Source organism: Mastigoproctus giganteus, unplaced genomic scaffold (genome assembly GCF_048544385.1).
Source record: "Mastigoproctus giganteus isolate SK-2022 unplaced genomic scaffold, ASM4854438v1 scaffold_15, whole genome shotgun sequence".
Lineage (NCBI taxonomy): Eukaryota > Metazoa > Arthropoda > Arachnida > Uropygi > Thelyphonidae > Mastigoproctus > Mastigoproctus giganteus.
In genome coordinates this window covers 3,025,403-3,049,804 of record NW_028328292.1, presented here as the reverse complement: position 1 = coordinate 3,049,804, position 24,402 = coordinate 3,025,403, and the positions used below count along the sequence as shown (strand labels likewise).

The 24,402-nt window shown below is 34.2% G+C and overlaps 1 protein-coding gene across 2 annotated transcripts in view; it reads right to left on the bottom strand.

Annotated features, from left to right (window-relative positions):
• The window catches only part of LOC150074911 (cytoplasmic dynein 2 intermediate chain 1), a 466,509-nt gene that overhangs the window by 351,723 nt on the left and 90,384 nt on the right, over window positions 1–24,402 (bottom strand). For both annotated transcript variants that reach the window (XM_090389329.1, XM_090389330.1), the window contains exons 5-7: window positions 17,661–17,688; window positions 12,594–12,668; window positions 4,711–4,884 (exon numbers count right to left, since the gene is read on the bottom strand). In XM_090389329.1, coding sequence (XP_090245455.1) covers window positions 4,711–4,884; window positions 12,594–12,668; window positions 17,661–17,688 — 277 coding nt within the window. The remainder of the gene's footprint in view (window positions 1–4,710; window positions 4,885–12,593; window positions 12,669–17,660; window positions 17,689–24,402) is intronic.

Sequence of the window (24,402 nt, the reverse complement as noted above, 5' to 3'; positions counted from 1 at the left end):
ATTCTAGGAATTTAGTAAATAAATTTGATGAATTTGAGGTATTGCTCAAAACATCAGAGGCAGATATTGTTGGGATTTCAGAGACGTGGAGTCACACAGATATAAGGAATGCAGAACTGGAATTTGGAGAGTATAAAGTCTACAGAAAGGATACACAGGATAGGAAGGGAGGAGGGGTTATGCTATTAGTTAAGAAACACATAAAATTCAAGGAAGTGAAGACAGTCGACATCGCTGGACAGTTTGGTGTGACATTAGCATTGGTAGATCAAAATTGAGAGTAGAAGTGTACTATAGGCCTAATGACTCTGATGAGTATAATAAGAAACTGTACAGGGAAATAGAGTGGGCCAGTAAATCAGAGAGTCTTATAATGGGAGATTTTAATTTCCCAGATATTGACTGAAATTTGTGGGTTGGTCACTCACACATTAGCAAGGCTTTTGTGGATTTATTGGATGATTGTTTTCTACATCAGCATGTTCGGGAGGCAACTAGAGGGAGTAATACTCTTGATTTGATTATCAGTAGTGATTCTTCATGCATTAAGAATCTGCAGATAAATGAACCACTAGATGGCAGTGATCACAGTGTGCTGAAGTGGGATTTACTCAAAGAGGTAACTACCATTAGGGGTAAAGGGAAGGTTTATTGCTTCCATAAAGGCAACTACAATGGTCTGAGACAGTATTTAAATTCTATACAGTGGGACCAACTGAAGGTGTTACTAACAGCAAATTCAAAATGGGAAGCATTCAAAGAACTTATCTTGGAAGCTACTAGGCTTTACATACCAACAAAGAAATATTGTTCAAGGTTTAGGCCTAAATGGATGTCAGATGAACTAATGAGACATATGGCAGAGAAGAAAAATGCATGCGATACATACAAATTAACACGTGACACAGAAGCCTATGATAGATACAAGTTGATCTGTTTGTTTGTTGTTTGATTTTTAAGAGCATTAGCAACTAAGGCCATATTGCTATGGGAAATGCGGTGGTCATTCCCTGACCTTTCCGCATCTTCCATATTTGGTTGTGACGAGCTCGAACCCCGGTCTAATCAAGAAGCGTGTGCTACGCACTGCTGCTCCTTCCCACCTGGCTATGGAGGCGCCTCACAAGTTGATCTGTAACCAAGTTACAAAGAAGGTTAGGCAGGCGAAGGCAGATTACGAGAAATCTTTGGCAAGGGATGCAAAGAAAAACAGCAAAGAGTTCTTTACTTATGTAAACTCTAGAAGGAAATGGATGAATCAGATTGGTCCACTTGACATCGATGGGTCAACTGTTGATGATCCTGCTCAGGTAGCTAACAAACTAAATGAATATTTTGCATCGACATTCACACATGAGGAGTTATTCAGCGAGGGGAATGCCAGAGGTATATTCAACTCTGGCAGTAAGCCAGAGAATCTTGTAATAACTGAGAGTAAAGTGGAGGAGAAATTGTTGAAGATAAACACAAGAAAGGCACCTGGCGTGGATGGGATCTATCCAGTAATATTAAAGGAGGCAGCAAAGGAAGTAAGCAAATCCTTAGCCATAATTATGAGAGCTTCCTTGGACTCAGGGGAGGTACCCACAGACTGGAGATGTGCAAATGTGACCCCCAATTCACAAAGGAGGATCAAAGGCTGACACAAGTAATTATAGACCTGTGAGTTTAACTTCTGTTCCAGGAAAATTAATGGAGGCACTGGTTAAAGAAGCACTGCAGGATCATCTAGACGAGACTTCAGTTATAGCTCAGACACAGCATGGTTTTGTTAAGGGGAAGTCTTGCCTGACCAATTTGATTGGATACTATGATGCAGTTATTTTATTTGGTTTTTAGGATCATTAGCAACTAAGGCCATATTGCTTCGGGAATATGTGGTGGTCATTCCCTTGACCTTTCCGCATCCTCCGTATTTGGTGGTGACGGGCTCGAACCCCGGTCTAATCAAGAAGCATGTGCTACGCACTGCTGCTCCTTCCCACCTGGCTACTGAGGCGCCACTATGATGCAGTCACAAAAGAACTGGATGCAGGGAATAACTTTGATATTATATACTTGGATCTTAGAAAGGCTTTTGATACTGTTGCACATGGAAGACTGCTGCACAAATTGGAGCAGTGTGGCATTGGAGGTTAGTTAGTTAGTGATTTGGTTTTTAGGAGCATTAGCAACTAAGGCCATATTGCTCCGGGATATGCGGTGGTCATTCCCTGACCTTTCCGCATCCTCCGTATTTGGTGGTGACAGGCTCGAACCCCTGTCTAATCAAGAAGCGTATGATACACATTGCTGCGCCTTCCCACCTTGCTACGGAGGCGCCAGTGGCATTATAGGCAAATTGCTGCTATGGATAAAGGGTTGGTTGAGGGGGAGAAGATGGAGAGTGGTAATCAATGGACACTGCTCATCGTGGACTAATGTTATTAGAGGAGTCCCTCAGGGTGCAGTGTTGGATCCATTATTGTTTTCTGTATTTATAAATGATATTGATGATGGTATATCAAGCTTAATGTCCAAGTTTGCAGACGATACGAAGGTTGGCAGGGTTGTCAAGGACACTACTGACACTATGCTGCTGCAACAGGATCTGGAAAGGTTGAGCAGATGGGCTGAGAGGTGGCAAATGAAGTTTAACATTGACAAATGTAAAGTACTACATATGGGAAACAACAACCCCAGAGCAACGTATCAACTCTGTGGTACTACACTGACAGTGGTAGAGAATGAAAGGGACCTGGGGGTGGTTGTGCAGGCAGATATGAAGTTCTCTGGGCAGTGCAGACGGGCTGCAAGAGTAGCTCATGGTGTATTGTCAATAATATATAGGAATTTTTCTAGCAGGGATAAGGAGGTGATTATTCCTTTGTATAAGGCAATGGTCAGGCCACACCTAGAGTACTATATACAGGTCTGGAGGCCTCATTTCAAGAAGGATGTAGAGCTGCTGGAACGAGTACAGAGAAGGGCAACAAGATTAGTGAATGGAACAAAGGGGTGCTCTTACGAAGAAAGGCTTAAGTTTTGCAAATTACAGTGTCTGGAGACTAGGCACCAGCGAGGTGATCTGATAGAGGTGTATAAAGTCTTGAATGGTTTGAGCATGCTCAATGCTGATGGGATTCTTCCTCTTGCTCAGAATAATCACCTGAGAGGGCATAAATTCAAATTGAGGAAAGACAGATGTAGGATAGATGTGCGGAAATTTGCCTTTAGCCAGCAGGTGGTTGGTTGGTGGAACAGACTTCCATCCCTTGTCGTGGAAGTTGATAGCCTAAATAAGTTTAAGGCTCAACTGGACAGGTATTTCGAATGAACAGAGGGGTGAAGTGGAAGTGGTTTTTTTTTTTTTTTTTTTTTGGCTGACGCTGCATAAGCTTGCTTTCTTGCATCAAATGCCTCTGCTAATGCTAATGTATACTTATCAGAGTATTCACTGTCCCTTGATAATTTATATTCATCCTGTACCACTTTCTTTTCCATTACTGCAACCAAAACTTTTCTTTTACTTTTCTGTAACAATCTGTAACTGACTTCATCAGTTCAGTGGTCATCCACTTTGATATATGCCTGGAGCAATAACATTTTGAAAATATGTAAAGATGAGTGGGTTCTAGAATTACTTCTCTGAACACTTTCCCACCAACTGTTCACATTGAATTGAGTTCAAATAATGCCTAAGGTCAGAAAAATTTCCCTTTCAAAAGTTAAACTCTTCCTTTTTACCCTTGACATGTGATCTCCTACAATACATTATGATCAATACCTGCTAGTTGTTCCTTAATGCAGAAGTTTTCAGTCATCATTTGAATCCTCAATAAAAATGAAATTAGGTATGACATTCTCCCATGCAGAATCTCCAACACATTGATATCAGAAGCAGTTAACCAATCAATCCAGAAGTGTTGTATTGCTGTGACCACCCACAAGTCTCAGTCTATCTTTGGAAAATTAAAGTTCTACGTGATAATAAATGGACTAACCTGAAGTTAATAAGTCTCAAAGTAAGCATTAGTAGAGGCATACAATGCAAGAAAGCAAGCTTATGCAGCATTAGCCAAAAAAAAAAAAAAAAAAACCTTCCCATTTCACCCCTCCATTCATTCCAAATGCCTGTCCAGCTCAGCCTTAAATTTATTTAGGCTATCAACTTCCACAACAAAAGATGGAAGTCTGTTCCACCAATCAATTACCTGCGCGGACTAAAGGCAAATTACTACACATCTATTCTACAACTGTCTTTCCTCAATTTGAATCTGTATCCCCCTCGGTTTCTTAATCTGAGCAAGATGAAGAATCCCATCAGCATTCAGCTTACTCAACCTATTCAAGCCCTTATACACCTCAATCAGATCACTTTGCAGGTTCCTATTCTCTAAGCTTGCAATTTGCATGACTTAAGCCTTTCTTTGTTTCCCTCACCTTTGTACTCGTTCTAGCAACTATACATCCTTCCTAAAATGAGGCCTCCAGACCTGTACACAGTTCTCTAAGTGTTAAACAGGATAATCTTGTATAACAGTATAACCTTGTGTAACAGGATAATCACCTCCCTGTCGCTGCTAGCAAAATTCCTATTTATCATTGACAAGACTCCATGACTATGAAAATAATGTTATTATCATCAATATGATAATAACATTATTTTCATGATTATGTAATAATCATAATAATAATTATGGTAATATTTAGGAAAAAATATTAGCTCACCTTTTGTGATTCACCTATAGAAATGTATGGTGAATGCTGCTGTGCATTACTCACCACTGTATTATTATGAACAGACTTCTCTGTATCACTATATGATGACTCTGAAGATTCAGTATTTTCATCATCTTCAGTTTCACTTTGTCCTGGTTCTTCTTCAAAATCTGATTCATAATCCTTTATAAACAACGACAATATATATATTATAATTTCATACAATAAAAATAGTTTTAAATTACACTGGACTAACAGTTTATATAAAATTACATAATTATTTCACAAAAACAAATGTTTAATTTGTTTATTCAAGTTCCCAACTCTGTGATTCTAGCAACTGTTCAATTCTTTTTGTTTTCTTTTTTCAAATTAAGCTTAACACACCTATTGCTATAGGATAATCATTAAAAAAAAAAAAAAAAAAGATTCTCTAGTTTCTGATGTTATATTTATTGAAGCATTCCACTTACAGCATTGTTAATAATATCACAATACTCATAAAGCATGGAAGATTTTTTATTAATGCAACAACTTCAACGTGGAATTCTTATGCATCTGATTTTGCATTAGTAAACAGCCATATAAATTTCCCACAACTGTGGCTTCCATTTCTTCAGTGATGCACACAACATAGTTATATTATTTCAGCTTTCAGTTCTTTAATGGAATGGGAGCTTATGCCTCTATTAGCCTTAAAAAATAATCTCTGCATGAATTGGTGAGTGCAAAAGCCAGGGCCGTCCAACTCCGAAGCATCTAGACTATTCTAAAGAAATCAAGAACCACATTTTCCACATATGGTCTTGTTCCATCTTACTGGAAAAATGTGTGTTGAGTATTACCTCTCATGTCAATAAAGAACTGAAATAGTGGTCTTGAAGAAATAGTAGTAGTAATAATAGAGGCATGTGATGCGAGAAAGCAAGCTGATGTAGAATCGGCCAAAAAAAAAAAAAAAAAAAAACAATTTCACACAACCATTCCCTCTAAACGTTTGTCCAGTTCTTCCTTGAATTTATTTAACCTATTGACTTCCACAACAACAGATAGAAGTTTGTTCCAGCAATTAACCATCCACTGGCTAAAGGCAAATTTCCACACATCTATTCTACAGCTGACTTTACTCAATTTGAATTTATGCCCCCTCAGGTTCGTAATCTGAGCAAGCAGAAGAATCCCATCAGAATTCAGCATGCTCAACCCATTCAAAACCTTATACACTTCAATCAGATCAGCTCACAGGTGCCTAGTCTCCAGCCGCTGCAATCTGCAGAACTTAAGCCTTTCTTAGTAAGAGGACCCCCTTCGTTCCCCTCACCAATCTTGTTGCCCTTCTCTGTACATGTTCAAGCAACTTTACATCCTTCCTAAAATGAGACCTCCAGATCTATACGCAGTACTCGAGGTGTGGCCTGACCATTTCCTTATAAAATGGGATAATAACCTCCTTTTCCCTGCTAGCAAAATTCCTGTATATCATTGACAAAACCCCATGACCTTCTATGGCAGCCTGTCTGCATTGCTCAGAAAACTTCATATCTGACTGCACAATCAATTCCAGGTCTTTTTCATTTTCTACCACCCTAAGTGTAGTACTACACAGTTGGTACGTTTCTCTGGAGTTACTTCTACCCATATGCAGTACTTTGCATTTCTCAATATTAAACTTCCATTGCCACTTCTCAGCCCATCAGCCCAAATTTTCTACATCCTGTTGCAGTAGCACACTGTCATTATCAACCCTGCCAACCTTTGCATCATCTGCAAACTTCGACACTATGCCTGATATACCTTCACCAATATCATTGATAAATATACAAAACAACAGTGGGCCCAACACCAAACCCTGTGGGACTCCACTAATAACATTAGTCCACAAAGAGCAGCGTCCATTGATTACCACTCTGTCTTTTCCCACTCAACCACCCTTTTATCCATTGTAGCAACTTACCCTTAATACCATTCTGTTCCAATTTGTACAGTAGTCTTCTATGTGTAACAGTGTCAAAAGCTTTTCTGAAATTTAAGTCTATGATATCAAAATTATTTTTTGCATCTAGTTCCTTTGTAACCACATCATAGTAACCAATCAAATTTGTCAGACAAGGCTTTCCCTTAACAAACCCATGCTGTGTCTGAATTATTGCTGCAGTCTTGTCTAGATGATCATGCAATGCATCTCTAACCACTGACTCCATTATTTTACCTGGAACAGAAGTTAAACTAACTGGCGTGTAATTACTCGTGTCACTCTTAGATTCCCCTTTGTGAATTGGGGATACAATTGCACATTTCCAGTCCATGGGGACTTAATTATGGCTAAGGGTTTGCTTAGTTCCTTTCCGCCTCCTTTAATATAATTGAATAGATTCCATCCACCCCAGGTGCCTTTCTTATGTTTAACTTCAACAATTTCTCCTCCACTTTGCTCTCAGTTATTACAAAATCATTAAGCACCCTGTTACAGTTTGATAAACTTCTGGCATTTTCCTTCCTTAATAACTCCCCATGTGAATGTAGATGCAAAATACTCATTCAGATTATCAGCTATCTGAGCAGGATCATTAACAGTTGAAATATCGATATCAAGTGGACCAATCTAATTCATTCTCTTCCTTTTAGAGTTTATATAAATAAAGTAGTCCTTGCTGTTTTTCTTAGCATCCTTTGCCAAAAATTTCTGTTAATCTGCCTTCGCTTGCCTAATCTCTTTTGTGACTTGATTACAGACTAGCTTATATCTGCCATAGGCTTCTGTGTCACCTGATAATTTATATGCATCTCATGCATTTTTTTTCTCTACCACGAGTCTCATTAGTTCATCTGACATCCATTTAGGCCTAAACCTTGTACAATATTTCTTAATCGGTATGAAAAGCCTAGTCGCTTCCACAATTAATTCCTTGAATGAATTTGCTGTTGGTAACATCATCAGTTGGTCCCACTATAAGGAATTTAAAAACTGTCTGAAACCAATGTAGTCAACTTTTACAGAAGCAAAAAACCCTTCCCTTTAGCCCTGATGGTAATTATATCTTTAAGTAAATCCTACATCAGTATACAGTGATTACTGGTAAAAGGAATTGCTGGGGAAAACATTCCAGATTCTCTGTCTTATCGTGAAAAACTGGTCTGAGAATTCCTGCAAATGAAACAGCATATAACACTGTGCATTTCATTTTGTATGCAAGATTTCTCCATGACCTAGATATGCACATTCTTTTTACAACAATCTGCTCTAGTTGAAAATGTACATCACTGGTAAACAAAATAAACTTAAAAAATTTCAGCTGTGCATCTTCATCAACATTAGTCAAAGACTGTTATACATGAATTTTGAATGAAAATAAAATAAAGGTTCTCTCTCTCTTCTCCCCTCCCCAAAGGTGCCCATCTAATTAGTCCTTAAAGTTTTCCACTGTCTGCCTCAGCCACCCCCCTCAGTAACTTATTCCAATGTTCCACAACAATATACTACTGTAAGGTAAATTTCATAAGATCTAGTCTACTGTTACTCTCTCAGATTTTAAAGTTGCACCCTATTTATCCCTCATTCATTTTATTAATTCCCCCAGGACCTTATATACTTCAATGAAATTCCCACTAAGGTGTGTATTTGCTATGTCTGTACATCACAACTCTTACACCAGGAATGGCAAACCTTTACTGCCCTGCACGCCAAAAATCAGCTGAAACAAAAATATAACAATTTCACATGTGACAGAAAAAAACAACAATTTTTGGGTGCACAGGAAAAAAAACTGACTAAAGTTATTAATCAGTCTTTATTGTTATTATAAAAAATGTAGCAATACTTGAAATTTTCTAATGAGAACTTTGTTTCTGTATAAATTCTGCACATAATTATCACTGCCAGATGTGACTGAGAGACCATAAAACACATGTGTCTTCAAATTAAAAAAATAAAAACACTTTTTTATAATATAAACTATTTATCAGTGATGACCTTGTGCCCATATATTTTATATAGCACACATGCCATTAGTTCACCATCCCTATTGTAAGCTGTCTTGTAGAGATAATACTTTGTGCTCTTAACTAATATAGTTACCCTTCTTTGCACATTCTCTAACATTTCTGTATCATTCTTTAGATGCAGTCTCTAGACTTGGATACAATGTTCCATATGTGGCTGTATCATCATCTTAAGAGGAATAATAACCTCCTTCTCTCTCTCTCTCTCTCTACTTGCAAAATTCCAATAAATCATTGAGAGAACACCTCATGGTATTCTATCTACTGCATGCTGAACTTCATGCCTTCCAGTACTGTAATCTCCACCATTCTCCTCAAGAACATCTTTCAACTGCTCTACTCTCAATCTATAAACTACTCCTGAGTTTCTGTTCCCAAGTGCATTCAGTAGAATGAAAACTTTAGTTGTAATTTTTCAGACCATGCATGTCATTTGTCCAGATCCTTTTCAAGCAGCATAGCCTGGTTCTGATCATTAATTACACTTCCAACATTTGAATCAGCAAACTTTGACAGCTTCTGTATTCCCTCATTAGTATCATGTAGGAAGATATGACACGAGAGGTCTGTGCACTAATCTCTAAAGGACCTTACTTGCTACTCTAGCCCACTATGCAGAATGCCCATTTATGACCACCTTCTATCTCCTGTCCTTGAAACAACACCTAATCCACTGATGAATCTTCTCTGATATTCTAATGTGCTCCAATTTATAAAATAATTTCTCACGAGAAAATGTATCAAAAGGCCTTACTAAATTCCAAATATGTAATGTTAAAGTTGTTTCTTACATCCAACCTTTACAAGCTCATAAGTAATTTATCAGCTTTGTCAGACAAGATTTCTCCTTCACAAAACCTTACTGAGAGCCATTTAAGATGCTATGCTTTCCAAGATGGTCCTGTATTGCATCTTTAACCATAGACTTCAAAACCTTATCAACCATGCAAGTCAACTTGCTTGTTTATAATTGCCCATCATTTCTTTAACTGTTCCCTTATGAAATAGGGAGATGTTGACACTTCTCCAGTCCAAGGGAATAATTCACACAAGTCTGAAATAGGAATAACTGTGAAAGTTCCACAAATCATCACCATACTCATAATACAGAATTAGTTATCCTCATCTCTTCAGGAGATCTAAAAGGTGTGATATATTATTTAAGGACATAGATTTCGATAATCAAGATCAGTGTTTGAAATATGAAATAAGTAATTTAGCAAGAGTGAAAATCCTGATTATAGTCCCAATGGGGATTACAATCAGACGTCACATGTGCACCCACATGCTGTCAGGAGGGGGGGATGAGTTAGTACATGGACATGCATGAGTATATATGTTGTGACACTGGCTTATACACCACCACCACAAAAAATTAATTGTTGCATTGTTAACTGTGGCGCTGATATTAGTATTGAAAAATGATGTGGAAGAAGAAAGGAAAGCTTATACAGCATCAGCCAAGAAATATATATATATATTCCCATATCACCTATCCATCGTTTCTAATAGTTTGTCTAGTTCTTCAAACTACCTACTTCTACAACACCAGAGATGGAAGTTTGTTCCAACTTTTTTTTTTTTTTTTTTTGGTAGTTGTTGGCGTATCAGCTTCTGTGGCCATAATGCACCTCCCAAGGTTTTTGCAGTACTTTGATCCAAGCCCGAGGCGGGATTCAAACCCGCAACCTTTGGGTTGCCAGGCAGGCACTTTACCCACCCAACTAGCCTGGTTGGCGTTTGTTCCAACAATGAACTACCTGCTGGCTGAAGGCAAACTTCTGCATATCTATCCTGCAACCATCCTTCCTCAATCTGAATTTATATCTCTTTGTATATGCTCTGAAGTAGAGGAAGGATTCCATATGCAGTGAGCTTACTCAATTTAATTCATTCAGAGCCTGGCTGAAGGCAAACTTCCACACATCTATCCTCAATTTGAATTTATACCCCCTCATGTATAGTCTGAGAAGAGGAAGGATTCCATCAGCAGTAAGCTTACTCAATACATTCAGAGCATTAAATATAAGCACCTCGCTCATATCTCCTTGCAGGTGCCTAGTCTCCAGACACTGCAATTTGCAGAACTAAAGCCAGCCACTCCTGGTCTAGAGCATGCTTTGTTCCTCTCACTAATCTTGTTGCTCTTCTCTGCACCCATTCCAAAAGACTCACATCCTTCCTAAAATGCAGCTTCTTGACCTGATTACAGAACTCAAGATGCTGCCTAACCACTTCCTTAAATAACAGGATAATCACCTTCTTATCCCTGCTGGCAAAATAACTATGCGTCATTGACAAAAACTCCATGAACTGGCCTGGCAACCTTTCTGCACTGCTCAGAGAACTCTATATCTGATTGCAATTATCACCAGGTCTCTTTCTTTCTTCACTATCCTAAGTGTCGTACCACATAGTTAGCACATTAATCTGGGATTACTGCTACCCATAAGAAGTACATTGCATTTGTCAATGTTAAACTTCAACTGCCATTTCTAAGCTCATATGCCTAATTTTTCTAGATTCTTTTGCATTAGCATACCCTGATTACTGTCATTAACTACCCTGTCAACCTTCATATTATCTGCAAACTTAAATATTAAGCATGATATACCTTCATTAATAAATATAGAAAACAACAATGGGCACAGCACTGAACCATGGGCTCTCCATTAATAATGTTAATCCAAGAAGAGCAGTGCTCATTGATAACAACTGTCTTTGTCTTCTCTTACTCAACCATCCCTTTATCCATAACATTAATTTTCTCTTAATGCCACACTGCACCAATATGTACAGCAGACTTTTATGTGCAACAGTGTCAAAAGCCTTTCGAAAATCTAAGCATATGATATCAGAAATTTTTTGCATCCAGTTCCTTTGTTACTGAACCATAGTATCCAATCAGATTGGTCAGAGATAATCACCCCTTAACAAATCCATGCATTGCTTCTTTAACTATCCACTCCATTATTTACCCCTGGAACAAGAGTCAAGCTAATGAGCCTGTAATCATCCTTGTGACCCTTCAATTCCTCTTTGTAAATTGGGGATACATTCTCACATCTCCAGTCCACAGGGACATTCTCTGAATCTAAGTGGGCTCTGAATTATGGCTAAAGGTCTGCATGCCTTCTTTACTATCTCCCTTAATATAACTGGATATATCCCATTTCCCCAAGGTGCATTTTGAACATTTAGCTTTAGTGAATTCTCTTCCACTTTTCCCTCAGTTATCATAAAATGTGTAGAAATTCTAACAGAGAACCCAATGTTCTCTATTAGAATTTGATAAATTTCTGGTATCCCCGCCCCTAAAAAATCCTTCATGTATGAATGCATCCTGAGCAGGATCATCAACAGATAAACCATTCATATCTGGTAGATCCATGTGATTCATCTCTTCCTTCTAGTGTTCACATTGCTGTTTGCTGCTTTTCTTTCCTTTCCTTTCCAGAGACTGCTTGTAATCTGCCCTAGCTTGCCTAACCTTCTTTGTGACTTGATTGCAGACTAGTTTACATATACTGTAGGCTTCAGTTTCACTTGATAATTTATATGCCCATAATATTGGCTGTAACAAAACAGTTTACAAACAAAATTATAAACACCCTTGGTTTTGGTGACATTGCGAAGTATAAAACAGATACAGAATTTATAAGGCACATTAAGACATCATTATATATGATAATCATTTTAGGAGAATAAAGCATAAAATCAGCCTTCACAGCCTTAGACCCATACTGTAATACTAAGTATTACAGATTCTCATTCCTGTCATGCTTTCAGTTTTTAAAACAAAAAAAAAAAAAAAAAATCAGAATATGTATGAAAAATAAAGTAAATGTAATTTATTAACATTTATTTATAAGTAAATTATAATTTTTATTTACCTCAAAATCTTCTTCGTAATCATCACCATTAACATCACCTGAATCACTATTAATGTCTAGTTCTCCATCCGACCTCTTTAAATATAAAAAATATATAAATTCCACACAAAAAACATTATAATTTATAGAATACATTTTTCTCTATAAATTATAACATATATATAAAAGTTTTAAATATTTATTTACTTTACAAAAAAAGGCAATAATCATGGCCTAAAATAATAATTATTTCAATACTCGAGTTACAAAACACATTACCGACTTTAAATTATACTATATTTTAAAATTTGTTAATGTAACAAAGTTACAATAACCTCAAGTTACAGACTTTAAAATTATACTCTATTATGCAATTTATTGATATTTGTTATACAGGAGGCTTGCTCAGAATTTTTGGAACACTCAGAGCCCTGCTTTACAAAATCCTTCAAAATACACAAACTACATTGATTCCATATATTTAGAAGTGTATACCACATACACATTTTTCTCTGCTGAATTTGAATCTGTCATACAATTTCAGAAATTACTGCCATCAAAATTTATAGAAGGCACGCACCTCTACAGAATCTGTCTGTCATTCAAACGGCATGTATAAATCAGCAAGCATGTCTGTTGTTACAATTGTCTTTCTTTATATTATTTTAAAATCTGTCACATCAACAGTTTCCCTCTCTATGTCAGTTTATATCAGAATTATTACCACACTAATGGCATAACTTAATTACTGAAATGTATTTCATTAGAAGCATATTTTTCCATACCCATAAAGCAATTAAACAAAACTTTTACCATTAGACCTCCATAACACCGGCATAAGGAGCAGAAATGGACAATAATATGCTATTTATTTATTTAAATATTGATGGGCATTGGCTTTTATAAATTATCTTTAATTTTAGATTTGATTTGAAAATGATTTGAAATAGTTATTATAACTTTAAATACAGAGGGGATTACACCTTAAAATTTTCTATCAAAGAATGATTTGCCACTGGAATAAACTCTCACCTACTCTTGTGGAAGTTTATCTAAAATTAAAGATCTGAAAAGAACAGATAAATGAAGTGAAAGATGGTAAAATGAAAGTAAAAAAAAAAACCACTTAAGTGTAACATTGGTTACACTTAACTGCCCCCCCCCCCCACTAATGTGACATAAACTTGCTTCCTTTAATCTACAGGCACATTTTAGAAAAATTCTGAGAAAAAAGTAAAAACCCAACAATAATGATAAAAATCTAAAATTTGGTGTAAACCGTTTATTCTTAATTACAAATACATTTCAGCATAAAGATAGCTATAAGTTTATGTGAAGGAAGCATAACACAAACAAAAAAAACACAGTTGACTACACTGTTATAGATTAGGATCTTAAACAGCTAGTTGAAAGTAGAAGGGTATAAAGATATCAGAGATATGAAGTGCCTATCATTTTGTATTGAGAAAATTTAAAATGCTAATTAACAAAAAAATTTAAAGGTTTAAAAAACTCTTAAAAGGAAAAAAAATCTAAAAAGCTCTCAGATAATGCTAACATTATATTAGATGACGAATGATAAATATTTAAGAAAACTTTACTGAAAGCTGGACTCAATAAGTTAAAGAGGCAATTAGAAAAGGAAGCAATATTACTAAATTTTTGGCAAATAAATCTTTACTAGAATATAGCGAAAAATGTAAAATAGCTAAGATATGTGTGAAAGGAATTAAAGAAAAACCTTGAGATTCTGTGAAAGGTATGGAAAAAAAGTGGCAGGAAAATGGGGGAAAATGTTCTGGAGTTTCGTTAAAATCTCAGAATAGGGAAAGGGGAAACTATAACTAAGGCAATTAAAATGACATGGGCAAGTCAGAACAGAAGAAAAAGATGCTTTTTAAGTATGGAGTAAATACTTTGATAATTTGCTTAGAGAAGACTGAAAACACCATCAAATAGAAAAAAAATAAAGATTGAAATGGGAGTAATTTTGGATACTCTCTGCATTGTTGAGGTAGAAAAGGTATGAAATGGAAACTTTTGTCAAGTTATGAAAGACCTTTCCTAACTTCACCAAAATATTTGTGAATGACATATGCCTACAAAACTTATATTGAACTGACTTGAACAGAAGATGGTCTGCCATTCATATTTATGCAGGTTATTTGCCAATGTCACCATAAAATATCAGCATGCATATGTAAACATGTAAACCATTGATGTTAATTAAAATGTTGATTTTGTACCTGCAGTGTCTCTGTATCTTTTCCTTGTTATGTGAGCATGTCCACTAACTCCTTATGGACTCCCTTAGAATGAAGAACTCTATTAACAAAATGTATTGCCAGCCTGGGCAATTTCATTAGCTTAATAATATAGAAATCCTTTAAATTACAAACCTCTTATACAGGCAGTTCTCGCTTTACGAGTTTAAGAGTTTTTTTTTTCCCAAGTATCAAGTACCAACAAAATCAAAAATATGAACATTAATTGAAAAAATGAATGTTAAACATTCATAAATACCGCATTTCAAACCACGCACATAGCTATACAATACAGTGTACCCCGCTTTACAATATTAATCAGTTCCAGAGACACCATCGTATCGTGAAAATATTGTAATGTGAACCCAATAACACATTGTTTTTTGGTAATTCGTTCCACGACCTCGGAAGTTGAAATTTTTGCTATATAACTCTCTAAAAGGTTGTTTTTATAGTGCAAATTGTACTAGTTACCAATTCAAATCACTAAAATGCACTACACTTTCATCGTTATCATATGTTCTGTTATAAGAACCAATTTTGAATGCCTTTGTGATATTTTTCTAAAGCACATTTCTAGAAGTCACAACCATAAAACGATAAAAACAATTTGCACTTTCCAGTTTATTGGGCTTTTCTGTTACTGCAAGCAATTATAAACAGGTAGTAAACTCGATGTTATTGCATTTGCGAAAATACCGATAGCTGGAATTGTGTGGGTTTTTACGTTATTATGGTGAAATGTGTTTCTCCTTTACTGAAATCTTCAATTGTATAAAAAACAAAAATTTTCAGAATCTTCTCTTTATTCCTTTTTTTTTTAAAGCTTCATAAACTTGTTACTCCACGTAAATCGTGTTAGTTGTAATTTGTGCATTCCGCTAAAAAATGGTTATGCATCTACTGAATTTTTTATAAAGAAAAGCAAAGATTATCTTGGAAATAAATGCCTCTTGAAGCATTTCTGAAGAAGACGACTCCTTGCCAACAAACCAAGTGGCGAGCCAATAATGAGTGTGCATTTAGTCGATGATGATGAAGAATAAACATTCTTTAATTAACATTTGTAAGTCATAAATAATTTCTCTATTATTATAATTTGCTTGATTTTACATGGTATGTTTTCATTTCTTTGGTTAAATCAATCATTGTTTAAACATAAACTAATTAGCTAACTAATTTCATTGTTGAGAAAGTAACCCCTATTTTTAGACCATATGTCTATGAGATTAAATTCCCACTTTACGAGTTTTCGCTTTACGAGCGTGCACTAGGAACAAATTAACTCATAAAGTTGAGAACTACCTGTAATTACAAAATCTCTCATTTATGAAATATAAATTACACTCCTTCCACTAAAAATGAACTAAATAGTGAAATTTAAAAATAAAATAAATTTTTGGAGGTTTTATGTACTTTTATATAGATGCCATTTATAATTAACACCATTTATTGAGATGGTAAGGGCATCATTTTTTAACCTATACTACCAGGGCTAGTATAGGTTAAAATGATAAGTAGTCTCATTAATCCTCAAGCATCTTGAAGAGTGACATAGTGTTTGAAGAGCTTGGCAAAAAGTGGTCCTGGTTTCATCAATCTGAACTATTTAAGATATTTTTAATTTTGATTAGTACTGTATTTCCATTTTCTTTTTATTTTATCTATTTAATGATTATAATTTACATATCCATTCCAATATTTTAAATACTGAAAAAAGTAAAGTCAGTAAAAAGTTATCCAAGTAGATCATTAATGGGATAGCTCCCACAACAGTATAGCTTTTGTTATGAAAATTGTTCAATATCACAGGGATGAAATATATTTATATTATATATTTCTTTTACAAAACTTTTCATGCTGATATAGATTATAACCAATAACATATGTAATAATGTTCAAGTACAAATATGATGATCTTGAAAAGTCTCTATACAAAGAATCTCAACACAATGTGTCAAAAATAAGGATCTTCAATTTCGCTATAGAGGATTTAATGTACAGTGTGTAATATCAGACTAGAGCCACTAAATTTTGACTTTAACTTTGACCATCGTGTAATTTGAGGGATCAATCCTAGAGAAATATGAATCAGTCTCGGACATGGACAAGTGATGAAACCACTATACTGTCAAGAAGGATCCAGAAAGAAGAGAATCCTATCAGTGCTGTTGAGAATAATAAAATATCATTAAACACAAATAAGGTCTAAGGTTAAGACTGGAACTCATGAGACTATCACTATTTATAATTATAATTTGACTAAGTATAAATACTCAATATTTATAGCTATAACTACATAGCAGTCAACATAGCTGTGTGATGGGGATGGGAAGTACTTCAAAAACTGGGAACGCAGCATGTATCCAATTTCCATCCCTAGCAAAGTACAGCACAAAAATTAACAAATGCAAATAGTGTGCTGTCAATGAAAAAAAAAAAATTTTTTAATTGCTTCAGAATTTCATGTTGAATCTTATGCGATTAAGATCAGTTTGAAAACTGTGGTCTAGAAAAAAGGAACCAGCTTAACCTTTAATAATTTGTTGCATATTTGTTTAACTAGATTTTAATCATGGATGATTCACTTTGTTAGCAAAATCTGAACTAATACTAACTGCAATTAATCATTTCAAATTAACATAATCAGTTTTACCTATTACTCTGACAGGCCTTCTCTACATGATGAAAAATAAAAATTACTTCAAATTAAAACTGCTTTATGTATGATATCAAAATCCAAAAGTAATTCTGAATATAGTACAGTTCTTTAATTAACATATCATTATAAAAACTTTTAATCATGCATCTATATGACACAAACCTTGAAAGTTGCTTTTGTACCTTCTTTCCTGAAAAGAAAACAGAAATGTTTAACTGATCTTCCAAAAATTTGTATTAAACTACCATAATTTAAGAGAACTTTCTTTAGATAATCAGAACATCAAACATAATGTGTAAAAATGGGAGAAATCTTATAATAAGAACATAAAATTTAATTTTGTTAATTATAATAGACAGAAATATCCAAAGGGGAAGAGGGAAATGAAACTAATAGTATACTTGATGGTTTTAAAATAAACCAAATTCAATCCATGTTTGCAAAAAAAAAATAATAATAATAATAAGTTCTTGTTTATATAACTGATCTTCCAAAAATTTATGTATTAAACTATCATAATTTAAGAGAACTTTTCAAACTGTTTTTCAATATGTATAACATGAAATAAAAAGAAAAAAACCTTATATATCAATAAGTTCATGACAATTATATAATGTGGAAAAATGGGAGAAATCTTATAATAAGAACATAAAATTTAATTTTGTTAATTATAATAGGCAGAAATATCCAAAGGGGAAGAGGGAGATGAAACTAATAGAACACTTGATGGTTTTAAAATAAACCAAATTCAATCCATGTTTCCAAAAAAAAAAATAATAATAATAATAATAAGTTCTTGTTCATATTTACATGTTTCTCATGTAAATATAAACAAGAACTATAAGGTTACTTTTATAATTACAAAATACACGTACTTTTGTAATTCTCTACTACACAATGAAGGCCTGCCAATTCCTAAACCCCATTCCAGAGAAGAATCTTCAGAATTGGATAATCAATCTGATGAATGGATAATTGGGATTACACCTCAGAAACCTATTAATGTAAAGTCTCACATTTCTCATTCCTCTAACTGGCAGAATTGGATGACTTAGTGAGGGACTCGAGTCCAACTAAATCTAGTGCACAACTCCTAACATCTCATTTAAAAGAGTTGAATCTATTGGATCCCAGCTGAATTGCAGCTGGGATCCAATAGACTCAACACACATGTGACACAAAAATGTCACTCCTGCATGTACATACAAAAAGATGTTATACCCACACACACACACAAAAAAAAAAAAACATGTCACTTACATGTTTCTACACTGTTGTAGAATTCCTGTGCTATTGTTTTGATTTGATCGGCCTTTATGAAGAAATTGGTATTAGTCACAATCCAGAAGACTGGGGTCTTTTCATAGACAGATGTGCTACTTCACAATGGAAATATACAAACACTAATTCCTGTCGCACACACTGTTCTTATTAAAGAACACTACAGAAATTAGGAGTCAGATAAAGTGTGACCAATATAGGTGGGATGTCTGTGAGGAAATTCAAGATGATGGGAATTGTTTCTGGGTTTGTAAGGTAGCTTTACTAAGTTACCTAGCTTTCTCTACCTCTGGGCCAGTAAGGCAGTATGTCAGCATATAGGAGAAGAGAATGGTCTGCTAGAACTGAGTTGCAGCCTGGTGTAACAAAGTAGTAAGCAATTCCTTAGAACAAAGTCTTGCTTCCATATCAAGCTAGGACTGACTGGTGAACAATTTGCAAAAGAATTGGATCTTGCAAGGTGACACCTTCAAGCATATACAAACTAAGTTTCCAAAATTGTCTGATTCAAAAGTGAAAAGTGGGATAATTATCAGACCATAAGTTAAGCAGATGCTGGCTGTACAACAACTATACAACAAAATGACTGATACTGAGCAAAATACCTGTCAGTCATTTCACTTTGTAGTAAATGGCTTTCTTGTTACTGTTAAGAAAGAAAATTACAATAAACTAGTTGAAAAGTTCATTGAAAATTACAGAAAAAAATGGCACACAATGTCACTCAAGCTCCATTACTTGAATGAACTCTCTCCTTGAGGGTTCATGTTCATTCAAGTCATTTAATAAAATTTTTTGAAACCAAAACTTTTTGAAATCAAATTTGTGGTTAGTGAAAAACATGGGGAGAGATCCCACAAGAACATAAAGTGAATGGAGAGGATGTAACAAGGACAGTGGGATGAAGCTATGATCAGTGACTATACAAGGTTCTTGGTTTGGGATCACAATGACGGCAAGAGACAAAGACATTATATAATGTACATTTTTAAGGAAATTTTTTCTTGTTAACCTGAAAAGGGTTTATATATATATTTTTTTTTTTTGTGATTTTTTTTTAGCTTGTTGTTTACTTGCACAAATATTACTTTAGATACTTGAGTATAAGTCAAGAAATTTTGGATCTTTTCAAAATCAAAAAGTTCAGTCACCAAATATACAGGTCACTTCAGGTTTCTACATACAAAAAAGAATTTATGTTAATAACTTAAAATAATTTTTAAATGTTACCAGGGAAAACTCACCTTGTTCTCATTTCCCTATGGAATTGGTGTGATGTATAGATTACTGCATATCTACTCACTACTAATTTTTATTCCACAATTTAATTTTTAAACAATTGCTTAATCATTTAATATATCATTTAATAGTAAGTGATGAATAGTATCTTTGATTTTATAAAATACATTAATATTTTTCATAAAATAGATTAATATCATAGATATTCCTTTCATTTACTATCAAAAAAAAGTTTTTCAAATAATAAATAAATAAAATAAATATTCATTTATTGCAAATACAGCAAGCCTATCACAGAACATGGCTAGGGGCAGGTAGTTTTGCACACTCCATCTATTCCACTATTCCAAAATATATAAAATCAATCTTGTTGATATTAGATAATGTGCTTCAAAGCACATTATCTAATATCAACAAGTACATAGGTCAATACATTTTCTGATTACCCGAGGTCCAAAACTAGGGGTCGACTCATACTCAAGTATCTACATTAATACTCTATCCTGTACAGAAGTTAAACATTGTTAATAAATCTGACAGAGTATTACTGGAGATTTACTTTTCTTTCATTTCTGGACAACCATTGATGATATGCAAAAAATATTCAGAATAAACAATCAGTCATATCAGAATCAACAATCGGTCATATTCAGAATCAATAATCGGTCATATTCAGAATCAACATACCCAAATCAATAAAATAACACCCAGATATGCAAATAAACAGAACCTTTTTGAAAATTTGTTACTTAATGTAACTTATTTAATATATTGTTTATCAATATAAATAATATATAATTTATACAAATAAATTTATCAATACAGTAAGTCCCCGAATTATATAAGTTCAGACTTACATGAATTTTTTTGCACTCAATTTTTTTTTAAAGATCGTAAAATTTAAAACAGTAAATAAATAAAAAAATAAGCAATCAATAATGACAAACATGGCATGCACAAGTGAGATACAGAGTAAACAAGCTTAAAAAATAGGAATGAAGAGAAGATTTTTATATTTTATTTATGTTTTTTTTTTTGACTAAAGATTTCAGTGAAGGGGGGGACACATTTCACCATAAAACGTAAAATCCCATAGAATTATTGCAAATGCAATAAGATTGAGTTTACTACCCGTTTATAATGAATTTGCACTAACAGAAAAGCCCAATACAGTAGACTTTCAGAATAACAGCACCTTCAGGGATTCACAAGGTGCCATTATTTTGATTTTTCCGTTATCAAGAAAATCTTATTTTTAATATATTTAATGCAGAAATAATGAGGCTAAATAAGAAATAGCAAGATTAAGAATGCAATTTTATTAACTGCACAAAAAACAAACATGTTGACAATCCAATGTTATATTCTGCCATTTATACCTGTTCTATTTTCTTCATTGTATCAAGTTTAGTCTAAGCGGGTAGCACCGCGGTATCGTCTCAAACTGGGTGGAAAAGGCCCAGGTTTAAATCCCATCGATGATGCAAGGAACTTTTATGGGCTTTTTTCACTCCGTAGCTGAGTTAGTCAGTCTCAGGCACAGATAGCAAAGTTTTTTCCCCAAGAAACTGTGGTTTTTCATCCAGCAATACAGACAAATTGACCAAAGAACACGCAATACTACACATGGGTATATGAATTAACTTTCCGGGTGACCCTAATGTAATAGTTTGGATTATATCAAGTCTGTCACTAAGCTTTAATGTTGTTATTCATTTCTTCTCCGTATGAGGTTTATTAACTTTAGGAGCCATAGTGAGGCATTTTTTAATTTAAAATAAATGCAAAACAGCGGCATAATCTGTGATATCAGTAAAGAATTTACTTTACTGATATCACATATCACAGTAAAAAATACAGTAATCATGTGATTGGCCATTTTCTTTTTTCGGCATTACAAGACATCTGTGCTGTATATAAACATCCGATCTTTTATGGGCCATTAGCTCAAATATTCCATTATTTGGGGTGCCATTATTTTGACAGTCTACTGTAAACCAGAAACTGCAAATTGTCTTTGTTTTATGGTAGTGACTTCCAGAAATGTGCTTTAGTAAAATGTGAGCATGTGAGCTCATAATAGTGTGCTTCTGCCTTAACCCTGTGAAATTCTTTATATAAAATTTCATTTTGACCGTAATCATGTTGCTGACTAAGAATAAGTGACAGTGGTACTAGTAAATCTACCAAGGAAAGGAAAGCAATCGATTTGGGTCAGAAAATTAAAATAATAAGGATTTATGTATGAAAATAGTCAAACATTAACAAGTATCGTGCGAAATTTAGACTTGTCAGTGTCAACAGTAAACACAATAATAAAGGACAAAGACAGAATACAAGAAGCGGTGAAGGGATCGGCACCAACAAAGTCAATTATAATAACCAAGACTTCGAACTACATATCAGTTTTTACAGTACAATAACATGCGTTTTTTTTTCCCCTTTCTTATGTGCCACTTCGGCTACTTCACTGCTGTCCCCAGATAAAGTTTTTAATTGAACTAATTAAAAATATATAACTATTTTTCTATATACAGATAGTTCTCAACTTTAAGAGTTAATTTGTTCCTAGCATGCACTCGTAAAGCGGGAATTTATTTCCCAAAGCCATAAGGTTAAAAATAGGGGTTACGTTCTCAACAATGAAATTAGTTAGATAATTAGTTTATGTTTAAACAATGATTGATTTATCGAAAGAAATGAAAACTCAGCCTGTAAAATCAAGCAAATTATACAATAGAGAAATTATTTACGACTTACAAATGTTAAAGAATGTTTATTCTTCACCATCATCGACTAAATGCACACTCGTTGATCACTCATTATTGGCTCGGCACTCGTTGGTTTGTTGCACAAGGAAGATTCTGAAAATTTATGTTTTTCATACGATTGAAGATTTTAGTAAAGGGGAAACACATTTCACCATAATAACGTAAAAAACCACACAATTCCAGCTATTGGTATTTTCACAAATGCAAGAAGATCAAGTTTACTACCCGTTTATAATTGCTTGCAGTAACAGAAAAGCCCAATAAACTGGAAAGTGCAAATTGTTTTTATTGTTTTATGGTAGTGACCTCCAGAAATGTGCTTTAGAAAAATATCCCAAAGGCGTTTAAAATTGATTCTTATAATGGAACATATAATAACGATGAAAGTGTAGTGCATTTTAATGATTTGAATTGGTAACTAATACAATTTACAAACCACACTCACGACCTTTTATATGGCCTTAAGGTCACCTCGTGACCTTAAAAATGACATTTTAGAGAGATAAATAGCTTAGTTATACAGCGAAAATTTCAACTTTCGAGATCTTGAAACAAATTACCAAAAAACAATGTGTTATTGGGTTCACACACATTACGGTATTTTAATGATATGATGGTGTCTCTGGAACTGATTAATATCGTAAAGCGGGGTACACTGTATTGTATAGCTACGCACATAGTTGGGAATGCGGTATTTATGAATTTTTAACATTCATTTTTTGCAATTAATGTTCAATATTTTCGATTCTGTTGATACTTGGGGAGAAAAAAACTCAGAAACCCGGGAACTCGTAAAGTGAGAACTGCCTGTATATAACTAATATATAAAAAATATATATCTAATTAATTGAAAAACATATAACTTTTTTCTTCATTCTTCAGAGGATATTATGTGGTTTTTGTAATTTTGGCATATCAGGGATAGAGTAGCAATATTTTATTAGTCTTTCCCAAGTTACATAAACCTTGACTTACGCAAGAAGTCCAGGAATGTATCTCTTATGCAAGTCGGGACTTGCTATATATCATACAGCGGTTCCCAAATTGTGTGCCACGGTACTGCCCGTACTTTATTGGATGGAAATAAATGATTTTATACATACGTATTACTGATATTTTACATTTGCATCAGAAAGATTATTCCATTGAGGGCTCATTATTGGAATTAATTACTTTCTTGTTAATGGATAGGAAATTGGTGCTTCAACTGAGAACTGAAGTCACAGTTTACACATCAAGCTCTACTTCCTCTTGTTATCTTGTTTCCATTTTCTCACAAGAATTGTAATTTATTTTCTAAGTAGATGGTGTCTGTTGTTTTACTACCACCCCTATGAAAGTTAACGATTTTCTCCTCAGCTGTCAATATTTGTTTAACGATGGTCACCAAAAGCACCAGTCAATGTTGTTAGATAATTTATCTTTTCTTTCTTTTCTTTTATTTATCTTTTTCAAACCAGCTTTGCACGCTGATTTCAAATTTGTTCTGTTTTTTTCCAGCATGTGTAGTTTTTGTAATATATTGCTAATAACATCAATACAAGTATAAAGTTATAGAATTCTTATAGTACCGTGATAATAGACTAATATAAAAATAGCAAAATGCTTAAAGT